Here is a 23,603-nt window from a genome sequence, read left to right as displayed (position 1 = left end):
TTAATGCTGCAGTGCAAGAAAAATGACATGTTTGCAATCATCCTGACATCTATGGGAGATGCTGCCTAAGTATTGCGAATAAGTATGTATGAAGCATACATATATATCAATGTACCTATCGAAGCCTGCGGGCCCAATGAAAGCGAGGATACCGTTTAAAGGCCTATTGGTGACTTGGCGGTAGTATAATCGGGCCTAGAAAGAGGCTTTATAATAGATGCTGCCTTTTTCGATATGGAATTGCGGGGAGATCTTCTTTGTTGCTTATAATAATGACCATAGCAACTTCTATACGCGATGCGTGCACCCTTCCTCGTCCGCCACTAAATGATGCTTCGAAAGGCTTTACATCATGCCCAGGATCCTGATGAACTCTCTCGTACATCAACCACTCGCTCAATAATTTACTATACCCTCAGACTAGATGCGTGGGACGAAGATCAGCACTGGTACATGTGGTTTCAATCGAAGGATAAAATGGAAGTTACAACCGTGCTCGCTCATTAGGAATTCGGTGTGGAGAAGAATAAAGACATACCTAAGTGACTCGGGAGCAAAAAGTTCGCAATCCCCTCTTTAATCTTGTACTCGTGCCCACAGTTGCCGCAAACGAGTTTACCCTCGACAACGGAAGTTTCAAGCAGAAGCCGGTGGAGGTCTCGTAATAATTGTTCGTTTTGCAACTGGTCCTTCTCTGGCTTTGAATCAACTAGACCCGCAAAACCTAGCTATATCTGGATCGTCAGCTTGGATTCTAGGAATATCAAAATGATCAAGAAGTATAAATACTCGTCGGTCAAATTTTTATTGAAGCTATAGTCACAAGGATAAGACATATGACAACTTACTTCATTTGCTGTTGTTTGCAGTGCATCCCAGTCTATGCGAGGTAGGATATTGTAGAGGAATTGGGGTGAGAACTCAATCTCCTGCTGTTCAAGTTCTGCATTATGGAAATGGAGTGGGAATGAAGTAGGGGAAGCTTTGCAGCTTTTCACAGCACATGTCACAAAATTTGCTGTTAGAACCTTCATTTTTGCATTACTGAGGAACCTGGGATGGCATCCACTATTGAGGTTTCCAGTTCTCGGTTCAGGACTTTGTCTTCCAAGGCCTACAAGGCTACTAACCGTATGCGGAAGCTATAGGGACCACAGAACATGAACTCTATGCATCTTGTGCTCTTGCTCACCAACTTTGTAAGAGATTTGGATGAGAACTGGGACGAAAACTCTGCATCAGATCAAAGATAATGAGCTGCTAATGGAGACTAACTAACTACATAGAGACTAGTGTCTTAATACCACTCTCCAGGCTTCAGTCAGTGCTGGAAGAAGAAAAGTGTTTAAATACAGAGTAGAGATCACCGCAGCACTGGAGAATGATAAGTATGATAAGCTTGATGCTCTAAAACTACTGGTGGTTGAGGACAAAGATATATTTATGTACATGAGCACCTTCCTAGCATAATAAGTAATAACCTTGGAAAGACTGAGGTTCCATATTAGCTAGTAAGTCTTCTATCTGTATGGATTCTTGTGCCTTGACTTGTGTGCTTGCAGGGGGTTGCCTTCACAAGGTTGGAGTAAGACTAACACATGCTAAATGCTCTTGTCTCTGCTGGTTTGTGGTCCTGCTGTTCCTCCTGCCCCTCTGCAGCTGTGGTTCCGCCAGCTTTAACTAGCAATATAAGCATTCACTATCACATTCTATACTTGTGGCTAATTTCTCTCCAGATTGTGGTTACCATCAACTGCCATTTGAATTGGAATAAAGCTAGCTACCGGCTATATGAATCAAATACCATCCTTTAATGAATAGCTACCCTTTGAGAGACGCACTGTGGGTCATCATCTACAATTCTTTATAACAACATCAATACAATCCAGATCATCAATATCATTGTCCCTGACCGAAGAATCAGGATTAAGACGTTCACCATCAAAATGAAGGTCAACCACCTTCTCTGAAATTTCCAGAGCAGTGCGAAAGGTTTTAATGACATCAGATATTTTGGATGTCGGCCGAACTTTGAGTTTGAAATCTTCCGAGCTTGGAGTCCGTAGGGTAATGCGAATCACCTGCTCTGTAATCTCTTCCCGCGCAATACTTGATCTCTCTGCCTGATGTAGGCTCATATATCCTTGCCGTTTCTGCATTTCGACCAATTCTTGCGTAGTGGCCTCCATATGAATACGTAACATCCCGTCATCGTTTGAAAAGCTATTCGCAAAGAAAGAGCTGTCACTGGCTGCCGGAGCTCGGATCCCTAGGCTCTGACAGGTAGTAACATCGAACACTCGTCGGCCTTTCCATGTGAGAAAAATAGAAAAGGCGAGTTTGGGGCTGAATGCCTGCTTGTTGCACCAGGCCTTTCGTACATCCCCTAGATTTTGAGACAATCGCCGGCGGACGAGCAGTGGTTTTGTATTTTCAATCGAAGAAGTAATAAGAATCTGTACAACTGGGTCGCAGAGAGGAGCTTCACCAGTTTTGCAGTGGAGCCCAGGGACGATAGGATCCGGGGACTCTGCATTAAATTCGTTTCGCGCTTTATGAAGATCGGGCTTCTGCATCGCTGGAGCATGGCCACTCGAAAATGCTACATGTTGGCGTGCCCTTTCGCGGGCCTTTCGTGCAAGCTCCGGAAATTCCTCTTCCGACAGTGACTCATCATTGCTCGTCTCGGATACCGGTTCAGGAAGTAACTGTTCTACTGTCGTGGTACATTCGAGTGGTTTGGTCGCTATATCGAGGTCGACAGGGTTTGTCTGTCGACCATTAACGGTAAATGAAGTCGGTTTCGGAACTATTGATGAAAACAGGGTTAATTAGCAGGAATGCATTGGAATCATATGGTCTTGGTTGGAGATCTGCCCCTCACAGCAGCCTTACCAGGACAACTAGATACTGTCACTGTATTATTAGATGAGGTACATTGCCTCTTCACATGTCTCTCCCCTCTCAACTCTTCATCTGTCACCGGATTGGGCTGTTTTTCCTCTTCATGATCGCTTTCAGCATTGTGCTGCTGTTCTGCAACTATATCCGAATAAAGGTGCTGTGAACGACGGTAAAACTCAGTCAGGGGAGCTTCAGTGTCAGCATTCGCCCAAGTGGGCTTTTTGAAGAATGAACGCATGAACTCAGTGAGGTAACTAATTCCACAAGATCACATAATTCAAATCCAAGGTCCCTACTTAATATAGAATTGCCTATGTGAGGCTTTGGTAGGCTAAGTTGGAAGAAACATCATAGACCGATAGTCCTCTGTACTGCAGAAATTCTGGTCATGGGATATAATGGTCCTGTTCTCTGTCCTTCCAGCTATCAACTCTCGCTTGCTTAAAATTCCCCAGCTCTCTCGGCCAACACGGTCTGTGGCGTAACCAGCAGCTGAACCGCCAGTACCCAGCTCAACTGATTACTAATATCCGTCTGTGCAAGTTGCTGGTTTGTTTACTTGTGCGCTGGCCCTTGTGGAGCCTATGTCACAACTTAGATTTCCTTTTTTTTTTTTTTTTTTCCAGGCTACTAAAACTGCAGAGTACTCAAGTACCTACAAAGTGACATCACTTCCTCCTCACGCAGGACTGTGCACATTTCACCTGTAAAAGCCACCCCTCCAACCCACAGCAGGTGCACCAGTGATCATCTCGAACACTTTGATCCTGATTTTGTAACTTTCTGGATTCACTTTTCAAGGATGGGGAAATCAAGAAGATCAAAAGTACGTTCTCAGCATCATAAATCCAGCAGATACACAGGTATGTCTTGTTCGCATCACATATGATGGACATATTTAACAGGAAACCATGGACAATTACAAAGATGGCAATGCTGGTGAGGTTATTTAGCCAGATTATCCAGAATTTCTTTTTGATGTATGGCTGACTTCACATTTCTTTAACCTTTTTTTAGCACCCGCCAACAGCCAGAAATTTACCATGAGCGAGGAGGCTCTGAATACAGAGCGCCATTCGTTAACGAGGTCGACTAAACAATTGCGATATCATGGAATACAGTTTGTTAGTGCTGGTAACATGGCACCGGATGATCCAATATCTCTAAGCAAGTCTCAAGATTCACAACCTCACCATATGGAGGAGTCCCCAAGGCTGGATCGGTCTCCGAGCAATTCCGCGCCTTTTAATATGGGGGAATTAAAGCCAGCCCTCGAAGAAAATATTTCGGCTCACCAAGGACATGTTATCGCTGCGTCTTCCTCCGATTCCGATGATGAGGTAGTTTTCAAAGGAAGAAAACATGTATCCACATTTAATCATTGGCATGGAGAAACGGAAATGGATCGCGCCACTCCTTGTGATAACTTTCAAAAAGAGTCCCAACTTCAAACATACAATGAGGTCAGCACTACAAGTCGAGAATTGACACCCAATTCATCTGAAAACATAAATCTTGAAGGATTTCGGGATCGCCAGGACCATCTCGCAATTGCTACCGACTATGAGGATATAAATATATCTGATGCCGCAATAGCAGATTATATTGCGCATATAGATGAGTCTGACTCGGCGGATGGGGAATGCTCTTCAGGCACAAAACACAAGACAGCGAGTCCGGAGCCCATCCACAATCTTTCGTTCGATAAGATTTCCTCCAGCCATGTCCATGGTTCCTCCACGCCTGGTTTTGAGGACCCAGATCCTGGTAGCGCGAATGTTGATGGGCCAAATGATGATGATGATGATGATGATGATGATGATGACGATGACGATGATGGTGATGATAATGAAATTGAGGAAAAGTCTCCTTTGCCTTCAACAGGCCGCTTTGCACAACAACGTCGGATCTCAAAGCTATTATCCATGTCTACTTTAACCCTTGATGTAGAGTCGTATGGGTCATTTGACATTATGGATTTCGAGCGACCAAGTTTGAAAAAGTCTAAGGCCAACCGCAGACAACCGCCGCCAACTTTTGACTTGTCAGATAGCGACCTTGAATTGGAGCTGCATTTGTCGTGGGAAAATGATCGGAAAAAGAAGAAGAAGGCAAAAAAGCACCGAGAGGAGTTACGTGCCCAAGGGTTACTTGGTGGCAAGCCAGGCCAGGTGAACTTAAATGCTAAATATTCGAATGGGATCGACTTCGATGACATTCGGCAGGAGATTCGCTTTTTTTTGTTGTCCCAGACTCAGGTGTAAGTCTCTCTCTTTCGTTAGATGGCTGCCTTGACTACTATTTATATGGAGAAACGCTCACACATCCCAAATTAGACTCGCACTTCCGCCGATGGATAAGAAAACCCGTAAAGTCGTCCACGAATTGGCAAATATATTGTCGTTGAAGTCACAATCCAGAGGACATGGAAGATCTCGTTTTCCTATACTAACTAAAACTGCGCGGACGCGCAGTTTCGACACCGAGTCCATTGGCAAGATTGAAGCTCTGTTTGGCTCTGCGTCAACTGTACAGCATATGGGTAAAGGCCACCGGGGCCGAGGGAACGGCATTAGAGCAGCGTCATATATGGATGGAGATGTTGTCGGAGCATCTGCCCCTGAATTAGGCGCCGAAAACCGAGGACGAATGATGTTGGAGAAGATGGGATGGACAAAAGGCTCAACTTTAGGGGCAATAAACACCCAAGGGATTTTGCATCCAGTTGTCCATGTGGTGAAAACAAGCAAAACATGCCTTGGGTGATAATATGCTCTCCCATGGGGTGTACGGATGTTCTGGGTCAATGAGAGATTGATGCTTACATTTTTAAAGAACAGTCTAAATATCATGTGAAAGGATTGTTAGCTTGGTTACTTAAATAACATTGACCCTGTAGGTTGGACTTCCTAAGCACCATGTTTGTTTGCTTTGGTATTGAATCTTGGAAGGTTTGGTAAATCATCTAGTGCTTTTCATTTACCTGACTGGAAGGAATGCCATGACTCTCCTCCTTAAGATGGCAGAACAACTTGTTTCTGGACATGAACGAGCGTCCACAGGTTCCACAAGCAAGATTCCCGTTCTGGCCTTCAGTTTTGATTGCCTTTTTGGCTCGCTTCTGCTTTGCTTTCCCCGCCTTCCTCACTGTGCTTTCCGTTGGCCGAGCATCAGCAATAGAAGAATTTGCAAAGGATGCACCAACCTGATCAACAGCACTATCGTGAGATTCTCCCAATGGATGCTTTATAGTGGGAGGCTGTTCAGGGGTGTCACTGTTGCATGAAAATTCAGTTCCTTCATTATCCATTGTTGCATTTTCACCAATGTCTTCACACTGAAGGGTTTCCTTCTGCAAATTGTCGGCCGTATCCGTTTCTCTGGCAGTGGTTGTGTCAAATTCAGGCCCACACACGACTCCCTCCTGAGATTCAGATGTGTTTATCTGAACGTGGTCATCCTCAACCTTCATTTCGTAGCGGAGCTGCCTTACAGCTTTAATATGCTTTTTACTCCGCTCGTGGGCTTCAAATTGCTTTTCACTTTTAAATGTTTTGCGGCAAACCACACACTCAAAATGATCCTGCTCAGATTCAGATGTAGCACTGAACATTTCCTCCTCAAGCTGTTCCCTTTGCGCCCACTCAGGCACCGAGTACTCTCCAAGTCTTGCTTCGTTTGCTGCTCGCGAGCGAGCAGCCTGCATGGCAGCAGAATCCCGTAACAATCTCTGACGTTCAAGTTCATTCTGGACTGCTGATTTGTATCGGGGATCACGTTTTTTCACGAAAGACACCAGTGATCTCACTGCATCATTGAACTCCCGGATTGCTTCGTCCCTTAAGCGTTTATTTTCTTTCTCCATCAGCCTCCGAACTCGTCGATCGGGTGCCTCGGAGTATTTGTAGGTATCCTTCCACGCAAAGGATTTCTTGGTGGAAAATGTAGACCATACGCCGTAAAAAGGTCGAATGCTATCGAGATCATCGTCTTTGAAGCCGAATGAGGGATAATTAACTGATTCCAGACCGTCCATGATGCACGCATTTAATTCTTCCTGCGCTAACCGTTCAAATATTTCCCGGACTCCACCGAAAAACCCAGAAGAGTCATCAGAAAATTCCGTACGCGGGTTGAAGTTTATCATGGCATTCAAAATATCCTCCGTCCCAGTTACCTTAGAATTGTAGGAATGCTGATCTCCCCGTGGATTATCCTTGCTGTAGAGAATTGCATCCCTATTTGAGTCATACCAAGCCCTTTCTTGCGGATCCGATAAGACTTCATATGCTGCCTGAACTTCAGCAAAGAGCGCAGTGCATTGTTCAATGTTGCCATAGTTTTTATCTGGATGAAGTTCTAGTGCCTTCTTGCGGTATGCTTTTTTGAGGCTATATCAAGATTGTTAGCAAGTCACCCAACAATTGTTCACAAGTAAATGAGAGGCAATGAGCATACTGTTCTGTGGTTGCAAGCGGTTCTACCCCTAAGATCTCATAGAAGTCCCTCTTGCCGTTGGCCTCATCATGTTCTCTCCTGTGAGGATCTCCATTCCCACCATCTGCTGACTGGGATTGGCCCATGGAAAATTTGCGTACCTGACCGGGATCTAAAGTTGACTTGCAGAAATGGCTATAAATATGAGTTCTCTATATACCTAACCAGTTAATCATGATGTGAGGATTAAATTGCTGGGTTGACGCAAAGAGGAATATATTGGTAACAATGACCACATAGTGAGCCCACTCCGAAGGCCCTTTTGAGGTGGTACCCCGTAGATCGATGACATTTAGAGGTTATTATTGGACTTTAAATAATCAATCATGCTCCATGGCTATGAATAGATACAGACAGCTATTTGGCCCGTCTGGGGGAAAAAAAAAAATAAATAAAAATAAAAATAAAAAGTAAAAGAGTACAAAATAAAGAGGCCAACAAGAGTTACATGACGGTGCAGGCATCATACGTGTTGCCATAAAGATCCATCCTTGCAGCTCTTTCATTTTCCTTTTGTTTGATCCTGGTTTCTTTTGGGAAAACAGTACTCAGAAATGCAAGAAGCTCCTGGTCCAGATTGTCTACACGGAGGTCAATCATAACAGATGACAAGCCAGAACTCTGGGGAACTCACCACTTGTGGCTTCCATGACAACTTCTCTGCGACATAAGGCACATTGGTTCTGCTGTGCTCGTTGCATGATCACAAGACAGCGGATACAGAAAACATGGTTACAGCGCAGTCTAACAGGCTTGAAGGATATGCTCAAGCATATTGGACAAAGGTAATCAGTGATCTGGGGGACAATACTCAGAAGCTCCTGAGAGATAGTCTGACAAAGAATCTTTGCGACATTGCGAGCCAGGAGGGGCTCCAATAGCGGAATTGCTGGATAAGCGCGAAGAGCTGTTCGCTTGTCAAATTTCTTGAGGATCTTCCGAAGTGCTATCCGATTGATCTCCTGAAACTTCAAGCTTTGCAGGAGGACGAAATTAATCTTTAAAAACGATTCAAGAACAACCCGACCGTTTTTTCCAAGTTTTTTATACCGGTTGTTTTCTGATAAAGAGCTTTGGAATTTCACCAACTGTTGGTGGGCCACCGTGGATGTTCTTTCACCTGAATCGAGCTCATCGGTAGAGAAAAATACTTGAGAATCTATGTACAGCCGAAATATTTCGCGCCAGGTGGAGAGAGTAGGCCTTGACCAACTTAAATGGGAACTTATCGTCTCAACGAGGCTGTCACGTAAATGTTTCACTTGACTGTCCAATTCCTTTCGCTCTCGTTCTTGTAAATCATGGAGGATGGATAGTTCTTCTTTGAGAATTTGGAAAAATTCGGAGTCCGAATGTAATGGTATCTCCACTTCTTGAATTGGTTTGCAAGCTTCGCTGGCAGAAACAAAGGACTTACCCATTTCCCCGCTGGCCAATCCACACGACACCACAACATGTTGGGCAAGGCTGACAGACGTCTCACTCGTGGATGATGCGGCTTGTTTACCGGAGGTGCCGAGGAGGATACGAAGATATTCGCGAGTTTCGGCGGACAAAGATTCGGGTATGTGCGACTCGTTGGGATCAATGAGAAATGTCAATTTGGGAGCAAGGCCGGAAGGACAACCTGGAGCTGTTGAGAATTACTAGATAAACACATCAAAAAGACTGCCCATAGCTTACTCAAGAAAGAGTAGGAGAACCCAACAATTGACGTGTCCGATTTACCAATACTATCCCTCACGTCTTCGGAAAGCCAAAGGTGGTTAAGAATTTCCGGCGGTAGACCAAGCTCGGCGAGTTCATCACGAATTCGCTTGATGCATTTTTTGAGTTGGCGATAAGAAATAGCACAACGCACCCAGTGCAGAGGAAATCCCTCGCTTTCCAAGGTATGAGAATACCTATGCGCGAATTTCATCCTGGAAAATACATTAGCCTTGTGGGAAAAGACAGGTAGAAGATTGGGGGGCAAACTTTTTAGTTGATGGACTGGACACAGTATCTTATAATCATGTAGTTCTCCATTGGGCTGCTTCTTGAGGCTGGTACATGATGAGCTCCTCCACCCTCCCCTTGCGATAGGGGCAGAAAGAAAACGGAATGGGTAGGAAGTACAGAGTACTTTGTATTCTGTACTTCGTAGAGGAAGAGAAGATAAATGGGAACTATCAACAGAGTAGCAAGCAGACAGGAAACCCCTTTTGAAATTACCAAATTTGGTTGGCTTTTGTTAGTTAATGTGAATGTGATGTGAGTGTACTCCGTACGGAGTATTCTTAAACCCCTGGTCAGATGCAAGGATCTAATCAATTCCACAGCAGAAAATAGGATTGTCTGGTCTGTTATGTAATCCAGCTAATAACTAATGTATTTCACAGCGAACTCGGACACACGGTGAACTCGGACACTTTTGCACGTGATATAAAACCTTCTTAAGATGGCTTGCTTGGCTTCACCAAACAGGCTACTAGTCCCAGGCATCATGTAGAGGTGCAAGCCATGCCTAGGTGTTGTACACAGGCTCCGTACAACTGGAGTAAATGAAATCATATAATTATTTAAACTTGAAAGAGGAATATCATATAATGTAGCAGCTCTCTGTTGACTCAATCCTTGATCCTTTACTGTGGAAGCAGCCAAAAAAAGTCTGTTTGTGCTCATTTTTGCTGTGAAATGAATGTATGATGATGAAGACTGAGAGATTTGATTGGTGCTGAAAAATCAGACTATGTCACATGCAAAAGTGTCCGAGTTCACCGTGTGTCCGAGTTCACCGTGAAATATGTTAACTTAACTAACTAACTAACTAACTAAGTTAACTACTGAAGGTTGGACCTCTTTAGTCAGCATCACATGACATATTCAAGGTCCCATACTGGAAAAATGAGCTTTTCGGGCAACCATCAGAAAATGTTTATCTGATGTGACCTGTTGAACCACAGGTTGCAAGCTTGAAACTGTAGATCAACCATATATTTACAATGCACATATAAAGGGTCCAAAATGTATAGAATTCAGAACATATATATTTTTAAACTTGAGGGTTTTGAACCTGATTCAGAAGCTTTTCAATTACTAGGAACTAACTAAGTATTACAAACCACCTGCACAACCTGAATCATAATGAAATTTTTTTTTTTTTTTTTTTTAAATTTGAGCCTCCCTGGTTGGAGTCTCTGGTTCAGGGACAGGGTGTAAAACCAGTGCAGAAGAATCATCAGAACAAGCTCATTCAGGCTACTTGATTATACTTTCAAGCAAATCAGCTCTACTGTCTCTAGTTGGAGACAGGCCTGACACAAAGATATTCAGCTGCAACTGAACAAAAAGAGAAGGCATAATCAGAGTGAAGAAGAAGGGGGGAGAAGCAGACACAGCAGAAGACAGAGCAGCAGCAAATCAGTCTATCTTGACTGCTGATTTATAGACAGTTTCTTCTGTCTTTCACTTTTTCTATCATCAAATATCAAAGTCAGTTCAATTCATTCCAACATTATATCAAGTATACTGACTACAGAAGATAAACAATTAAACTTTAAGTTCTGACAGATGTCAGTCAAGGTTCTTTTAATATTCTATATATATAACTATATTAGCATGAGTTGAATGTATGATATTCAATCAGTTCAATTTATCTTGACAGAGTGAAATGTATACTCTGCAAGCTCTTTTTATTTAGCTTGAATGAACACAAGCTTTTTTAATACTGTCAAAGTGACAGCACTAACTTCAGTATTAAAAGAGAAGAAAGAGAGAGATTCATTAGTTCAGACTGATGAGAATGTCATTTTAGCAAGTAATTTACTGAGATCAGCAGCCTGTTTCACTATACTGGCTTTTAATTTCTCTCAGAGCATCATATTCTTAAGTCTGAGAAAATCATTATAATTAGATAGCAATACTGCTACTTTCTTCTGCAGCTCTGAAGAGACAGAAGTACAGACTTTTTTATCTTCTGCATAATTAATGCAGATCTTTGTAGTTTCTTGCTTGCAGGAACAAGACTTTTTAATGTACATCATATATACAAACATTAAATAGCAGTTACAGAATATATCATCTATTATAACAGACTCTTTTTTAATAGTCAAGAGCTTTCATTCTGGCTTCTTCTTTGTGAACATCAGAGAGTGCTTGTTCTGAGCTGCTGCTAATTTATATATTTGCAGAGTCATTTTTTGCTATTTCTGCATATATTATTCTTCAGTTTGCTGCAGTTTCTTATTTCATTCTGAAATCCACCACTTACCTCAATATTGGAATAGAAGAAGAGAGATAACAAGAAATATAATGAGCTTAAGAAAAGAAAAGAAAGAAAAGAAGAGAAGAAGAGAGAGATTTTATATAAAAAGAGATTATTATATCTAGCATGTCTGTTTAATTATTTTGGATTTTCTAATCAGAACATGTCTATTTATACATTTCTAAGTGCTAACTTATTTTGCTTAGAGCTTCTATGACTGATTACAGTAAATAATAAAGAGATATATATTGAATATAGCAAAATTCAGCTCTTGCAAGCATTGATATAATAGAGCATTGCATTGAAGTCTAGATATCAAACCCTGAAATCTATTTTAAAGCACAAACTAACAGCCAATTTTGACTCAAGAAGACACCTTTTTATGTATTTAACTAGAATCTGCATCTCTTTCAGAGCATGTGACCAGTTGTAGCTGGCATGAGTCTCTTTAAACAGACAGGCTGATTTGTTGCAGTCTCAAAATAATTCTTCATAATATTCTGTAAAGGATTCTGATTCTTCTTGTCTGAATTATTATTCTCTGGCTCCTGTGGAGCTTGCACTGCCTGAGCTGAATATAAATCAGATTCTCTGAACAGCATACTAGATGTTAACTGGACTACATCTAGAATTTCTGGCAAAGTCTCAACATGAACAATTTTTGGCTTTCTTGATTGAATCTTCTGTTAGGCAAAGTCATTCAAATTAACATCTCTCAGTTCTGGTTTCTGTATCAAGCAGTTCCAGAACTTGAGTACAGAATTCCAGATGTAGATTAACAGAGTGAATGCATTCCATTTCAGACTGTTATCATCAAGATACAGCTTTATATATGCTGCTAAATTTGCATACATCTCTATTATCATAACTGTCAGAGCAGAAATCATGATAATTAAAATTTACCATTAACTTACATTTAAAATACTATTTCTCTTGTGGAGCTGACTTCTTAAAATTAACATACAGCTTGACCCAGTAAAAGACTTTACAGAATTGATTTCACTTGAACAATCAGGTAAAATAGCTGATCAGCTTTTATTAATCAGTTATTTCATGGAGTCTGAAATCAAGATTCTCAGTCAAGCTGAGTTCAATACATTTTCTGACATGATTCTGCAAATGAGATCAGTTTGTACTATAACTAGAAGTTTAGAAATGTTGTTTCAACCTTCAAGCTACTCAAGATCTTACATTTTCAATCTTTACAGAGGTTCAACATGTGTCTGAAAAGTTCACAAAAATATGAGTCATTTCCAGCTTTCCAGTTCTTAAGACTCAGCATCTTCTGAATAGTATCAGGAATCAGATCAGTATTTAATGTTAATATATAGGCTTATCACACCCAATTTCATATCTCATGCTCCATCACTTGAACCCACTTTTCAATCTCTGTATAATTAGAGAACACTTCAGTTCAGGTACTTGTATTCAAACTGAATAATATCTCTTGAGTCTTTAGCATGTTGTGCAATTGAGCCCATAAGAAGATGTAAGCTGTTCTTTTTGATACTGACATGCTCTGTATCTCCAACATTTTGGCTATTGAATTGCTGTTGAGAATGAATGAGAGTGAATGCTTGAATTTCAGAGAGGTTCACTATCTATTATATAGTTGACTTGAAGCATATTTAATTGCTCAAGTTGCTATTTAGATCTGTATCCATATTTCTCTACATTCTAAAATTCAATACTGCTAAGTGATTGATTTCTTTAAAATAGACTGATTATTCAGGAGAATGCAGATTATTACTGATCTTGCATCTCTTAAAGCTAATTACAGATCTAGATAATCAGAATATTACAGTTAATCTGTAGCACAGTTAGCATATTTTGTGGCTGTTCTAACATTCAACTTTGCTATAATACATCCAATTCTCTAATCAAACAGTAATTTTCTTTCTAATTTCTATATACTTTGTTCCAAAGCAATTCCACAGCAACTCTTACTGTTTCTGCAACTTGAAACTTAACTACTGCAGAAACCAGCATATAAATCTCAAGCAAACATGCAAGATCCAAGATACTTGAGACATATAGAGTACTATATGTTTTGGAGAAGACAACTTTATTTGTTATTTCTAGTCTTACAGTTTCAAAGACACAGACAGCCTGTCTATTTGTTGTGGAAATTGCAAGATTGCAATCACATTTTATCTTCAGTAGAACCTGACATTCAGTCAAACAATTAAACTGAGAAGTCAGAATTAAGTGTAAGATCTTGAATTCTCTATCAGCCTGCATCATTCTAATTACTGTATACAGGATGCAGCAAGTCTTTCAGATGTCTCTAATACTTCTCTCAATACTCTATTTAACACTTATTCTGAACCAGAAGATATCAGAATGCAGGAGATTATACAAGAAGCAGTGACAGCTCTACTCATGAAATCAGTTGATAATAATGAATCACAACAGTATGAAGAGCTCAAATCCAAACCCTGATTACAGACTATATTACATCCAGTGCACCTGGTTAGCAATAGAGATTCTGATTTTCATTCACAACTAGAGGATTCATTAGGTGATCAGCCAGCTGAGACCTACATTCCAACTATAATGAATGACCCATCAGAGATCCTAGTCCATGTGTGTGCAGAGCCTGATGAAATGCTGAATCACTTTACACTTGCTTTAGAATTATGGTGCAAAAAATCAGGAATATCTCACCAACACTACAAGATACTGCAGGAAGTCTTACAGATTCTCAAAGACATCAGTATACTGAGATCTCTATCATTAGAGCTGAGCATATTGAAGAAGAAATGCAGAGCTCAATTCTTTATACTTCTCATTCAACAGACATTCATACCAGCTGTTTCATTAAAAATGCCAACTCTTTTGCCTGTCAAGAAGCAACTAATACAGATATCTCTTACATCTAATTTATTCTTTCAGGATTCTGTAGCTCTTTTGTTATTACTGGCAAGATCTCCTGTATTTTGCAAGAAGATACATATTAGTATGACCAATCTAGTTAACAACCTGACCAAATTATAGCAATTATAGAGCTGGGGAAGCTTCATTAGATGTTTATCAGATGACTTTGCATGGTATTCTGACAGAATATTAGTCTTTTCTTTTAATTTTGTTCATTTCAGATGCAATAATGCTGCATGTAAGTGCACTTAAAATAAACAAGAAATTCATATCAGAAGAATTTAATTTGTGGGTCAGAACCAGAGACTGGCCTGCACAAAATCCAGTAAAATTATTCTTATTGTCCAGTACACTATTACTGTCAGCAGCTTTAATAAAAGAATCCATTTGCTAAGATCTTTACTTTGCCTGAACAAGCTGCTCTTACTGGAAGATCAGAAAACTCATATCATACATAAAGATAATATTCTAGTCTGACTGAATGTTCATCTTGACTACATCTTTAACAGATTAGGTAGCTACAAACCCTCAGAAATAAATGAGTTCTTTGTACAGCAAGTGATAAATACAATTTGCTACATATCATCTGTACAAGAGCTTCAACTTAGCACTTCACTCCAGAGTGAACTGGAAATTGCAGCATACAGAAGAGATATACTGATCAAGATACTCTGTTCAGACAACTCTATCAAGAGAACTATATTCATTCTCTTTCTGCTATTTATTAATGGATTCAGTCTATATCAGAACATGTACCAAAATATAACTGGCTTCTATATGATTCCTGCAGAACTTAATAATTCCAAAAGAAGACAACAAAACAATGTATATACAATTGCTCTCAGATCTCATGCTACAAATTTTCTTAATGTTGTGGAGGCATTGGCTTCTGGTTTACAAGCAGTTGAAAGAGAATTTGACATTATAGTAACTGGTGAAGAAACTGTCAGAATCATTGCTTCTTGTATTACTTATCTTGATGATATGCTGCAGCAAAATAATAATGCTGGAATCAAATACTTTACTATAACAGTCTTCTGTCAGAGCTGTACTGTCTTTAATATAGAGAGATTTAATATGAATTTCAACTTGATGAAACATAGCTGATACTATTACCAGCTACTTAATTTGCAGGCCAAAATTAAGATGAAGCAGACTGTTCATGAGTGAGAAGTACTGTAGAAGACTCATAAATTGATTAAGAAAAGTTCTCCAGTTTTGAAGATCTGTCCAGTACTGAATCTGATGACATCTTTTCTCTCTAATCTCTGTTATAGTGAATTTTTAGGCCTGTCCAAAATTGCACATATATTATTGATATCATATATATTAACATCTGAGAAGCAGAAGAAATACTGCCAAACCCTACAGAGATTTTCATTTCAGAGATACTGAGCCTGACTGCAGTCTTCAATTACCTATCTGGAGTTCTATCAAATCCAGAAACATGTCTGAGCTTTAATTGTGATTTTAATTATACTCCACTTTGCTCTAAAGTCTGACTGGATTCAGACTGTTATTTAGCAGACTCTCTATAACTTCTTTAGTGAACAGTCAATTAATTCTGATATTCTGTATTTGTTGCTTGCTAAAATCTTTGGTGCTATTGCAAGAAGCAATTCATTATTGACTTCTCAGACATCTATTGGGTACAATAAACTTAAAAGTGTGGTTGCCAATGCCCAAACTATACTTCAGAAAGTGATAGATGCTACTGTTATGACTGCCAAGGCATTACAGTCAGCTAGCCAGACAGTATGAATGCTGAGATCATGGCAGAATTCACCAGTGTTCAATCAGATTATAACACTCTTAACAGAGAATATTTTGATCAATACTGTCAGTATTACTCTAAAAGCAGATAAGATATTACATGTTTTGAAACACCAACTAAACATGCATATCAGAATGCACTATACCAATCAGGCAAAGAAGTATACTGTGCCAAATAACTGCAATATACTGATTGGAAAGAATAAATATCATGAATATAAAGTATTTGTGCAGCAAACCAACAAGCATGATGTTGAAAAGATTTTACTGATTTATAAGAGCTTCAAATGCACTATATTCTTGGTTTTTAATGGGACTCTTATGGAATCAGAACTCTATATCAGCAGCCAGATGAAGCAACTTTATTGTGAATGTCCAATTCTCATGCAAGACCTCATGCAATCAGAACACAATGAGCAACAAGATGATAATGAGAATGCCAACAAAGCCAATAATTTATATGCTACTACCCTCTTCCATATCTTAATCAATGCCTACTGCCAACTACCAGCTAGCTGCAAAGTCATGAAATTGCTTGATTTACAAAGCATGCAGCTTTCCAAACTATCAATTATGCATTTCTTTTTGCAAAAGCTCCAACTTTCATACAGCAGTAATTAAATATATTAACATATGCTTGACAGAGGTTCAACCCCAATTCAATTGTTTCAAAAGCTGATCTTTACATTCAATAAAGATGCACATCACACTACATTGAAACTCAATAATCTGGTTGAGTATACTTATGTGTCAGACACCAAGATTGGGTAAATAAGATGCATATTCACCCACAACCAGAGCAGCTGCTGGAGGGTTTTTTTTGCCATGTTCTCTGCTCATGAAATTCAGCACAAGAGGGTACTGAATTTGCCAATTTTGCAGGTGAATTGGAATAAGATTCATATAATCAGCCTATCTGCAATCTGCAAACTAAGCCTTTACACAATATCTGTCAGCAAAGATTCCAAAAGACTTAAACTGGATTCTGCTCTGCCAACTACCTTTCTCAACTGCACTTGAAGCATTTTCTTTTTATAGGTGGATTGGGCAGTTTGATGTATGTAGTATTATGCATTAGTTGAAATCTCTCCAGTGTCTGCTGGAGTAACTATACTATAATGGTTTCTATACTATAATGGTTTCTATACTATAATGGTTTCTATACTATAATGGTTTCTATACTATAATGGTTTCTATACTATAATGGTTTCTATACTATAATGGTTTCTATACTATAATGGTTTCTATACTATAATGGTTTCTATACTATAATGGTTTCTATACTATAAACATTTATAAATCTGAAAAGGTATCCCAAACATTCCTAGATATATTTGTTGATCAGGGGTTTGAACATTTCCTGATTTCTACATTGAGGATTGGAAGCTACATTTCTGAATTTGGAATGTATATATTTTTAAACTTCCAAACAACCATGGATTCAGATAAATGTATATTCTGACATAAACATATCAGGACTAGTGGATCTACGGTTTACAAATCCTCCCCATTTCTGCTATGGTCTGCAAACTTTATTTACAAGGTCCTCTGATCTGTGCGCTCTTGCGTGACTGTCATGTGACGCAAAAAGTTGATTACTAAGTGCTTTCCGGGCGCGCAACCTAAAAAATTCAGGTTGAAGTGAGCTGCAACCCTGATGGAGCTCTTCAGCTTTGAAGAAGACCACTGCTTGCTTTAACTACCTAGGTGCACCTCAACTGATCTCAAACCAAACGCCCTTGCCTTTTTGACATGCTGAATCTGTTTGCTGCTCTGGGCCTTGTTGAGAAGGCGCTGAATAAAAAGGACATTCTCTTGGTGGAGTATGGCAAGATATTTCATCTCCGCCTTAGATATCCTGCTGTGATATGGTAGCCCTCTTTGCCTCCCCCTCCTCCTCCTCTTCCTCTCTTGTAATATTAAATGGTCATGTTCTGATATGCTGACTGTTCCTGTCTATAGACATTTGAATGGGCTATTCCAGACTCACAGCTGCCTCTAGTATCAGAAACCCTCTTGGAGCATGGTATCCCACTCAGCAGTGTTCTGAAGTCCTGTGCAAAAGACTACAGTGAGCAAGAGACAATAGATGTAATGCACTATTATGCTGCAATGTGTATTCATCTTATACCACTGTTCTATATGCTCCTGTCACTCAATGTTTGTGTGAGAGTCCTGTCCACTGTCAACTTGCAACAAAGCTTACTGGTCCCAAATCCACAAAGATATCTGCTCTATAAGATCAAGAAACTCCTCAGCCTGCCATTGAGTATGCAGCAGCATCCTATCTGCTCTGATATTACTCAGGTTCTGTCAAGATATGTGTTCTCAAAATTACCAGACAATATTGAAGACAAGAAGAGTGAGAGCAAGAAACATTTCAACAACATGTTCAGAAAGCACTGGCTGTTGTGCAGGGCTGGAAATGGAGAGCTGGCAATGAGAAGTATATTCATCTTGTGGAACTTCTTATTCAGAATGGGTGATGTTCTGAGACTCTGAGAGAAGATTGAGCTTCATTTCTCAATATTTTCATTTCATTTTTTTTTTTTTATTACTTCCTCTTTCTATTCCTTGATTTTATATGTTTTGGTTTTGAGAAAAGATAAATAAGTCATCAGTAACTTGGTCTTGAAGGGCCTACAAGGCTACTAACCATAAGCAGAAGCTATAGGAACCACAGAACATGAACTTGATAGATGTGTGTGCTCTCACTGCTCATTGTAAGAGAATGAGATGAGAAGCAAGATGAAAACTTTGCATTAGATTGAAGAAGATCTAAGTCACTAAGCTGGAGGCTAACTACATAGAGACTAGTGTCTCAACACCACCCCCTAGGCTCCAGCCAGTGCTGGAAGAAGAGAAATTTCTAAATACATAAATTCAACAAATCCAGGATTCAAGCTGATTCAATAATCAAATAAGTGGAATATTGCTTAGTAAATAATAAGTAGAAGTTCAAATTGAAGGTTAAGCTCTAAATCTGTTACTGTGTTACAAATGTAGGCCTAGACTAACCTTGCATCAGACCACATCAGATGTTCAAAACATTATGTGGCCATACTTCTGAATGTATAAGGATCACATGATCTTCACAGATCATGAGAACCTCAGCATTCAGTCTTCTAGTTAGCAGACCTATATGTTTTATACATAACTCTCTCCCATCAGTTGTGGGCATCACATCTATTTAGCTCTTTCATACCTCTAAATCTAGAACAATTCATAAAGTCTATATTGGATTCTCTCTAACATTCTGAACACTCCAATATATGATTGCCTAAATTGATATAATACTATCAAGATTCACAAGATAAATCACAACAACATCCCACATTACAGATCTGACAGAGATGAAGATTAATATGAAGAAAATAAATATTAATAAAGATACTGATAGCAGTAAAGCTATTATCAGTAAGATACCAGCAAATAATATAGATAATAAAGATACATCTCTTAATGCTTCAGATGAAACTTAAAGAGAAGAAATTCTTAAAGAAAAGAAAACATATTTGCAAAAGAATCTGACAGATATATATAAATAAAATAAAATATAGAGACTGCAAAAACAAATTAAATACAAATAAAGATTAGTAAATAATAATTTTTCTTCAAAATTCTCTCTACAGACATGACTAATAGAGAAATTAGATAATTTTAAGAATATGAAATCTTCAAAAGCATCTTATTACTACAGTAAATCACTTAATAAGTGTAAAAATAGTTACTCTTAATAAAGCAGCATTTTTGTCTGAGAAAATTACTATAAAAAGCAACAGATACTGTTAGAATTGACTGGATATTCAGCTATTTTTGTGATAAATCTCAGATACATTGGCAGATGTTAGAAATAAAAGAAGATTAAATACTTATATTATGAGATGAGTTTGAAATATGATGTAAGAATGATATTGAATTCAAGATATTTTACTATTAAGATACAATATAATAATATCATAATACTACTCAGCAGAAAGATTAGTTAATATCTTTAGTTTTTATATATATTACTGAACTTGAACAAGATCTGGAAAATCTATCAGATAAATTCTTTCACATACTCTTTCTATAAATAAAGCTCAAAACAATCATCTAAACTGAACTTGATAAAATTACAATATTAATTAAAAATAGTTACAGAACTATAAGAACAAGTGACTCTTATTAAGTTTATTCTAGAAAAGAAGAAGTAAAGTCAGAATAACAAGAACTTGAATAAGAAAAAATAAAAAATCTTAATCTCTCAAGAAAAAAATATATTCCAACAAGATAATAAAGAAAAACTTTTATAGTTAAAGAAGATACTTGTGAAGCGACCTCTGAAGATATCTGAAGAGAAATATAAATAATAAATAGAGAAAAGACTCTGTCTAAGATATAATTAATCAGATTATAAAGTGAAGTTTTGTTTGAATAACTTCAACAAGTTTCAGCAGATAAATAAAAAGAATAAGAACTAGATAAAGACTAAAGCTGCAAAGCCCATACATAAATCACATTAAATACTGAAAAGATAGAGTATAAATTCACTAGAGAAGACAAGCAGATGCAGTATGTATCTGTTGATTATACTGATTATATTGTTAAGTGGTTTTACAAAACAAGCTGTACTGTTAAACTCAGATACTATAGTAAACAGTATTTCTTATAAACTGGCATCTTAATTGAACTGGAATCAGTCAGAGATATCTATAAAAGTTATTAAGATGTTGAATAAAGCTGAGACTGACTGATATAACATCTATAAGATTCAACTTACTATAATAGACTTTATGAGAACCATAAAGATGATAAGATAAATGTTTGCAGTAATTAATATAGTTGATATGAATATAATTTTAGATATATTATAGTTGGAAGACTTCAATCCAGATATTAACTGGAAGAACAGAATATACTATTATTAATATTTAAAGAAAACAGTGAAACTTCTGAGTGCAGGTAAATTTCTCTAAGTAGTGTGTATCAAGAATAAATTCTTTTATATTATTTTTATGTCAGATAACAATCAAGTTCTGACAGAGATGTCTGAGTAGTTAAGAGACTATAAAGATATTTTTCAGAAGAAAAAGTAGTTATTATTATTATTATTATTATTATTCATTATAGTCTTATGCAGTCAGTAACTATAAAGACTATCTAACAGCTTCTCTGTTAGAATTTATTTAGTATACATTGTAGAAACTGAATAAAGGAAAAAATTTAAAGTATTTTAAGACAATATGAGATGTTCTTTCTCCACAAAAGTTAAATAGCAGATAGGACATAATATTAATTTTAAAGGAAAATAATAATTCTTGTAGCAATGTGATACAAATTAAAAAGAAATAAAATTAGCATATTTAGGAAAGCCACTGTCTAGTAGCTATTCCAGTACATTTCAGAAATAAAACTAGCCATTTTAAGCCTAATTCAGTTTCAAAAATAAAATTTAAAGATAGTTGAGAAATATCAAGTTCTTGTTAAATTTTTCTTCTTTCAGTATGATAAGCTGAGCAGTCTAATAGTAGATGCTTTAAATTTTCAACACAATTACAGAAATAGCATAAATTGGAAGAGTAGTCAGATAATCTTATTAGATAAGATCTGAAATATCCATGATCAAGCTTTAATTGGCAAATAGTTGACCATATCTTCTTAGATATAGAAAGAGTAGATGCTTTCCATTTGAATTTTATTTTGAATTAAGAGTAGTAATTTGTAGAACTTTCTTTATTAAAAAGATCTTCAAACTACTCTATTATTGCTTGTTCTTTTATTTGTCTTTTTATATAAGTAAGAGATATATATCTTTTAGAACAAACTTGATTTAATTTTGTAGCTTTTTTTACTGCTAGATCAGCTTCTTCATTTTCATGTATATTTACATGTGCAGGAACTCCATGAAGATGTAGATTAATTTGCTGATTTTTAATAGACTTAGCAGTTTTTCTTATAGATTAAAGATAATATAAGCCAGAATTAAGATCTTGATTCATGAGTCTCTGAATAGCAGCTTGACTATCAGAAAACACCCAGATATCTGATATTGATCTTGATTGAGACTGAGAGATAGAACTTGCTAATTAAAATGCTTTATCTATAGCAAACAGTTCTGCATTAAAGACTTTAAAATATTTTTCTAGATTCCATGAAAATCTAATATTATCTTGTAGATTGTATACACCAGCACCAGTATATTAACTTTCTTCAGCTTTGGATTCATCTGAATAGAAAATTAAAGATCTATTATCTAGATTTTTAATTCTATTTATGTGACTATCATTAGCTGTTTTCTTGTCTGAATTTTCAATTTGAATATCTATCAAATCAGCTAGTGAAGCAGGGTACAATGGAATGCCTCATCAAGGTAGGCGAGTTGGTTGATGTGGTGAGAGTGCAAGAAAGATGAAAAATCACAACATAGTAAGAATAGTAATGGCCAAGTAGTAAGAACAGAGAAGCATACCTTAACAGATGCCTAAGCTCATAAGAAATAATAGTAGTAAAGAGCTCATACTAATACAGGCAGCTCTAATAAGAAACAGTAGCAAGCTTCATGAACAAGAAATCTTCATATTCTCTAACTAATAACTGAACTAATAATAAAGAACAAGTGAGTAGTAAGATGCAAAAATGCATAAAGATGTTGAGTGAGATGCAGAGGCTATAAGCAGTTTATATAGCTCAGAGATAGTAGCTGGGAGAGTTTTGTGCCTCAGACCAGAACAATCTTTGTCCTAATATGGTACTGGAATCCCCACTACATTTTCTCCTGGCTTTTAATGTTAGTGTCCCCTGACAACAAGTAATATATGAAACAAAACAAAGGTAATTTAATAAAGAAAATAAGAGAATAAGAATTAGTAACAATCTGGTAAGAAAAGAGATAGAAAATAAAAATAAAGAGAGTGACAGCAGTAATTTCTAATAGTGATTATCATGATTCTCTTCTTCCACCAAGTTCTTGAGAGAAGAAGAAGATTAAACTGACACTGGATTAATGTTGTTGTGCATGCAATGCCAATAGAATTTGTTATCAAAAGCTTTCTTTTCAATTTGATATGTTTTGATAATGGTATTCAAAGCAATTCATATAGTCTTTAGATGCTAGTTATTAATAAAGTTGTGAGTCTTCTTCTCTTCTGGTTCAAAAAGAGTATCAAGCTCCTCAATTACTACAGAGTTGTTCCACCTAATTTAATCTATCAAGATATCTGATATAGCTTCTAAGTCTTGCAATTGAATAGCAGTAGAGAATTGATATGAAACTGATGTATAATAATTTGAATGGCTGGAGAGTGATAATGACTCTGGAACTAGA

General features: G+C 37.6%; 7 protein-coding genes across 7 annotated transcripts; 2 read left to right on the top strand and 5 right to left on the bottom strand.

The window, feature by feature from the left end:
- Position 1: 1 nt before the first annotated feature.
- Positions 2–1,200, bottom strand: CIMG_07256 (adoMet-dependent tRNA methyltransferase complex subunit Trm112). Its single transcript, XM_001243359.2, has 3 exons — positions 849–1,200; positions 539–728; positions 2–420 (listed from the first exon to the last, which is right to left on the bottom strand). The coding sequence occupies exons 1-3, from the start codon at positions 1,032–1,034 to the stop codon at positions 416–418; spliced, it is 381 nt and encodes a 126-aa protein (XP_001243360.1). The 5' UTR covers positions 1,035–1,200; the 3' UTR covers positions 2–415.
- Positions 1,201–1,737: 537 nt separating this feature from the next.
- On the bottom strand, positions 1,738–3,349 carry CIMG_07255 (uncharacterized protein). Its single transcript, XM_001243358.2, has 2 exons — positions 2,896–3,349; positions 1,738–2,809 (listed from the first exon to the last, which is right to left on the bottom strand). Exons 1-2 carry the CDS (start codon positions 3,140–3,142, stop codon positions 1,851–1,853), a joined length of 1,206 nt encoding a protein of 401 aa, XP_001243359.2. The 5' UTR covers positions 3,143–3,349; the 3' UTR covers positions 1,738–1,850.
- Positions 3,350–3,587: 238 nt separating this feature from the next.
- CIMG_07254 (uncharacterized protein) lies at positions 3,588–5,886 on the top strand. Its single transcript, XM_001243357.2, has 4 exons — positions 3,588–3,767; positions 3,832–3,843; positions 3,922–5,164; positions 5,241–5,886. Exons 1-4 carry the CDS (start codon positions 3,707–3,709, stop codon positions 5,668–5,670), a joined length of 1,746 nt encoding a protein of 581 aa, XP_001243358.2. The 5' UTR covers positions 3,588–3,706; the 3' UTR covers positions 5,671–5,886.
- CIMG_11926 (C2H2 finger domain-containing protein) lies at positions 5,757–7,698 on the bottom strand. The gene is made up of 2 exons (XM_012358738.1): positions 7,363–7,698; positions 5,757–7,295 (listed from the first exon to the last, which is right to left on the bottom strand). The coding sequence occupies exons 1-2, from the start codon at positions 7,485–7,487 to the stop codon at positions 5,870–5,872; spliced, it is 1,551 nt and encodes a 516-aa protein (XP_012214161.1). The 5' UTR covers positions 7,488–7,698; the 3' UTR covers positions 5,757–5,869.
- A 21-nt stretch (positions 7,699–7,719) lies between these two features.
- CIMG_11925 (uncharacterized protein) lies at positions 7,720–9,401 on the bottom strand. Its single transcript, XM_012358737.1, has 4 exons — positions 9,379–9,401; positions 9,085–9,323; positions 8,036–9,028; positions 7,720–7,982 (listed from the first exon to the last, which is right to left on the bottom strand). Exons 2-4 carry the CDS (start codon positions 9,320–9,322, stop codon positions 7,846–7,848), a joined length of 1,368 nt encoding a protein of 455 aa, XP_012214160.1. The 5' UTR covers position 9,323; positions 9,379–9,401; the 3' UTR covers positions 7,720–7,845.
- Positions 9,402–13,056: 3,655 nt separating this feature from the next.
- CIMG_13130 (uncharacterized protein) lies at positions 13,057–13,891 on the bottom strand (the record flags this gene model as incomplete). The annotated part of the gene is made up of 2 exons (XM_001243355.2): positions 13,057–13,248; positions 13,595–13,891. 2 exons carry the CDS (start codon positions 13,889–13,891, stop codon positions 13,057–13,059), a joined length of 489 nt encoding a protein of 162 aa, XP_001243356.2.
- Positions 13,892–18,049: 4,158 nt separating this feature from the next.
- On the top strand, positions 18,050–18,799 carry CIMG_13129 (uncharacterized protein; the record flags this gene model as incomplete). Its single annotated transcript, XM_001243354.2, has 2 exons — positions 18,050–18,160; positions 18,260–18,799. 2 exons carry the CDS (start codon positions 18,050–18,052, stop codon positions 18,797–18,799), a joined length of 651 nt encoding a protein of 216 aa, XP_001243355.2.
- Between the last annotated feature and the right edge of the window lie 4,804 nt (positions 18,800–23,603).

This window comes from Coccidioides immitis (assembly GCF_000149335.2).
Source record: "Coccidioides immitis RS genomic scaffold supercont3.2, whole genome shotgun sequence".
NCBI lineage: Eukaryota > Fungi > Ascomycota > Eurotiomycetes > Onygenales > Onygenaceae > Coccidioides > Coccidioides immitis.
Note: the sequence above shows the minus strand (reverse complement) of the source record. Positions and strands in the feature narration are given on the sequence as shown.

Excerpts from the sequence above, each read along its gene's own strand:
- CIMG_11925 (XM_012358737.1), bottom strand. The coding sequence starts at position 9,322 with ATGAAATTCGCGCATAGGTATTCTCATACCTTGGAAAGCGAGGGATTT. Across the intron at positions 9,029-9,084 it reads GTTCTCCTACTCTTTCTTGA|GTTGTCCTTCCGGCCTTGCT; the intron begins GTAAGCTATGGG and ends CAACAGCTCCAG. Across the intron at positions 7,983-8,035 it reads TGTCATGGAAGCCACAAGTG|ACAATCTGGACCAGGAGCTT; the intron begins GTGAGTTCCCCA and ends ACCTCCGTGTAG.
- CIMG_07256 (XM_001243359.2), bottom strand. The coding sequence starts at position 1,034 with ATGAAGGTTCTAACAGCAAATTTTGTGACATGTGCTGTGAAAAGCTGC. Across the intron at positions 729-848 it reads TGCAAACAACAGCAAATGAA|CTAGGTTTTGCGGGTCTAGT; the intron begins GTAAGTTGTCAT and ends ATCCAGATATAG.
- CIMG_07254 (XM_001243357.2), top strand. The coding sequence starts at position 3,707 with ATGGGGAAATCAAGAAGATCAAAAGTACGTTCTCAGCATCATAAATCC. Across the intron at positions 5,165-5,240 it reads TTGTTGTCCCAGACTCAGGT|ACTCGCACTTCCGCCGATGG; the intron begins GTAAGTCTCTCT and ends ATCCCAAATTAG.
- CIMG_07255 (XM_001243358.2), bottom strand. The coding sequence starts at position 3,142 with ATGCGTTCATTCTTCAAAAAGCCCACTTGGGCGAATGCTGACACTGAA. Across the intron at positions 2,810-2,895 it reads GACAGTATCTAGTTGTCCTG|TTCCGAAACCGACTTCATTT; the intron begins GTAAGGCTGCTG and ends TTTCATCAATAG.
- CIMG_11926 (XM_012358738.1), bottom strand. The coding sequence starts at position 7,487 with ATGGGCCAATCCCAGTCAGCAGATGGTGGGAATGGAGATCCTCACAGG. Across the intron at positions 7,296-7,362 it reads CCGCTTGCAACCACAGAACA|CCTCAAAAAAGCATACCGCA; the intron begins GTATGCTCATTG and ends ATCTTGATATAG.